General features: G+C 43.2%; 1 protein-coding gene across 1 annotated transcript; it reads left to right on the top strand.

Annotated features, from left to right (window-relative positions):
• Window positions 1–1056: 1056 nt before the first annotated feature.
• fam43b (family with sequence similarity 43 member B) lies at window positions 1057–2863 on the top strand (the record flags this gene model as incomplete). Its single annotated transcript, XM_014023773.1, is given in 1 exon segment — window positions 1057–2863. A coding segment is annotated over 1 exon segment (909 nt), but the record flags the coding sequence as incomplete, so codon positions are not given.
• Window positions 2864–3243: the final 380 nt, after the last annotated feature.

Genomic DNA, 3243 nt, shown 5'->3' with positions numbered 1-3243 from the left:
CTTAAGCACAGTCCTTTTATTTTAATGATTATGTTCTGCTGGAGTGTGACATGATTTGTTTGTGTACAAACTAATACAGTATCAGAGTTTTATATATTTATACTTCTCATTCAACCACAATTAAATTCACTCTAATCTAGGAGGCAGTTTATATGGATAGTTTTTGTTTTTTTACTATAACAAGTTGGAATAAAAACAAGCAAAAAATGAAATAAAAGTAACAACTTTCTGCTTATTGTCTTTTTTATAAATGTAAGAATTAAAAAGTAGGCTGAAAAATAATTACTCAAATTAAGTACAGATACCCAAAAATTCTACTTAAGTACAGTAACAAAGTATTTGTACTTAGTTACTTTACAACTCTGCATATTAATACATGATCTTCTGCACTTTATAGATGGCATTTGCTCTCTGGTGTTGCACACTTACTGTAGCTCCATTTAAAATGACAAAGTTAAAAAATTAATAGACTGTAGTTTTCCCTTTAGGAATTAGAATCTAGAAACTTTCAGGACCTAAACCTATTTCACTTTGCAGCTTGAAAGGTCAGAATGCAAACAAACAAATGATTCAAAGAGCAGATTTTAAAAGTTGTCTTTTCTTTACATTAAAGAGAAAAACGACTGGTCCTGTCTTCTTGAGGTTTATGAAGACAGAGAGACCTCAGAGTGAAGCTGGAATTATAAATATTACTTTGGTAAGAAGCCATATGGAAGCAAAACAACGAGGCAGGGAGGGGTGAGGGAGCTTGAGAGCCAGTCTTGGACTCCTGCGCTGCTCAGCGCTGCATGATGCAGACACCAGAGGAGGAGGAGGAGGAGAGGAGGAGCGAAACATTGAACAGACTGGCTGAGGCTTGCAGCTCAGTCTCTTCGCTGAGCTTCGCAGAGCAGCTTCTCTTTGCATGTGTTACTCCTTTTTTCAGCACTTTTCCACTGAGCTGACTGAACAGCAGCAGAGGGAGTCACTGGCTCCAACTCGTTCTGCATCATGTTACCCTGGAGGAGGAATAAGTTTGTTCTGGTGGACGATGAAGCAAAGAGTAAGCCCAAGAGTCTGACCTACCACTCCATCCTCTCGTCGTTACTCCGCTCCTGTCCTGACTTGATACCAAACTGCCCCTTTGACTGGGTGGGCAGCATCTTTCATACCAAACGACAAAAGGTGGAACTGAACAAAGAGGAGCCTGTTTACAGCGTGCGTTACCTCGGCAGCGTGGTCACCATCACAGCAAAGGGAGATGGTTGCACGCAGGAGGCAGTGGCCAAAATCTGGGCGCGGAGCAACTACGGAGAACAAAGTGTGAAGATGAGGTTAACGGTGGGGTCACAAGGCATCCGAATGAGCGCGGACAAATCTGGGAAAAAGAAACCCATCCATTTGTACTCTCTGAACAGAATCACCTACTGTGCAGCTGACCTCTGCCGGCCCAAAATCCTGGCTTGGATCTACAGACACCAGGTCAAGAACATGGCCGTGGTGCTGCGGTGTCACGCCGTCCTGGTCGGCAAGTCGGAGAAGGCTCGAGCCATTGCCCTCAGTCTGTACCAGAACGCCACCTCTGCCTTCAGTGAGTTTAAGRGGCTGAAGCGTCAGAGTGACTTCCGGCACTGCCAGCAGCAGCTGATGGGTGATGAAGCGGTGCCCCTGATGCCACTGAGGAGGCTGCTGAACGGGCAGTGCCACTACAAACCGCCCGCTGAAAACCCCGGCAGCGCCACCCGACTGTGCTCCATCACAGAGGAGGAGGAGGAGGAGGAGGAGGACATCAGGGATAGGATTGAGGAGGAGGAAGATGCTGTTAAGCTGCAGGACAAACAGCGGGTTTTGACAACAAACACAGACCCAACTCAGTTACTCTCCGAGCTGGACATTGGGGATATTGCCCAACTGGAGCAGTGCCAAATCAACTTCATCAGCGACAGCAACAACAACATGTTTACCTTTATAACCTCTCTGGTGTGACGGAGGGYAAATGGCCTCTTTCCAAACAGTAACACATTCCTCTGTTTGCCCTCCTCTCAGGCTCCCCCATCCCATTCCATAATGTGAAGTGTTTACCAGAAACTTCCCCCTCCTCCGAGCGGTGCAGAAAAGACAGATGGTCCTTCAGTGGAAGGAAGCGCTTTTCTTACAAAGAGTGCCGGTGATGCACAGAACAGCGACAGCACAATGACGAGTGAGGACATCAGCGCTGACATGTACCTCACAGACTGATCCCAGCAGGATGGGCTTACGGCCCATTGCTCTTGTTTTCAGTGAATAACATGAAAGCTGTGTTTGCCAGCAGGGACTTATTTTTGAATCAACTTGTGATTGTTTTTCAGGAAGGTTCTTTGTAAATTTGTATATTTTTTACAATCTGACAATCAGTGAAAAATCAGCAAAGACTGTGCTTTCTGAGAGCTCACAGCCGTGAGATGTTTATTCTGGTTCTAATGATCCGAGCCAACTAAAAAAAGGCTATAATTTAGGAGGTAAGCCATTGTGGTTGTTTGTTARAGTCCTTACTTCTGCATGCCCACCAACAACCTGTGCTTTTTTCTTCTGACATTTTAGATCCTTCAGCTTTTATTAGAAACACTGTGATAAATGTCTGAGCAGGGAAAAATACACAACTGTTTATGAAGCACCTTTTGCATTTTTTAAAATAAAACTGTCATTTTTCGTTTGAGTCATGTTTGCRACGTTGCACCCCTTTTAGCCAAGTTTTTCTAGGAGCACTTGCAAAAATGCCAATAAAACCCTCCAGCTTTCTTATCTGCGCTTCTTGTATGTTACTGTTTCCAGATGCAATGTGTTTGCTATAAGATGAAGCTATTATTTTCTAAATATGAATAATAAAAGTTGCACTCACTTGGTTTTCCTTCTTGAGTCTCGATGTTTAAAAAAAGATTATTCAAATGAATGCAACAGCCCTGCATTCCTCTGGTGCACATTTGCATGTCTGTGATGTGAAATGCCCAACGTTCACTTCAAACACACAGGAAGGAAAAAACTCACTTATGTATTCAAGAAAATCTGCACTTTGGACTTATAAATATAAAACAACAGTTTTTTTTAAATCACAAAACGTGTTGGCTCTAAACTGTCAGCTCAGATGTTATTGAGGCTTGATGAATTTCAMTTGCTCTCATTTTCCTTCGCTGTCAGGAGGGATAATTATTCAGCAAAAGGAAATGTTCAGAAACAAACAGAAAGCACCTGCTTGTGTGTTTGACCAAGTCATCCAAAACAAGGACA

Source organism: Austrofundulus limnaeus, unplaced genomic scaffold (genome assembly GCF_001266775.1).
Source record: "Austrofundulus limnaeus strain Quisiro unplaced genomic scaffold, Austrofundulus_limnaeus-1.0 Scaffold390, whole genome shotgun sequence".
In the NCBI taxonomy this organism is placed as follows: Eukaryota; Metazoa; Chordata; class Actinopteri; order Cyprinodontiformes; family Rivulidae; genus Austrofundulus; species Austrofundulus limnaeus.
The sequence above is the reverse complement of the archived record's forward strand: the minus strand, read 5'-3'. Positions and strand labels throughout refer to the sequence as shown.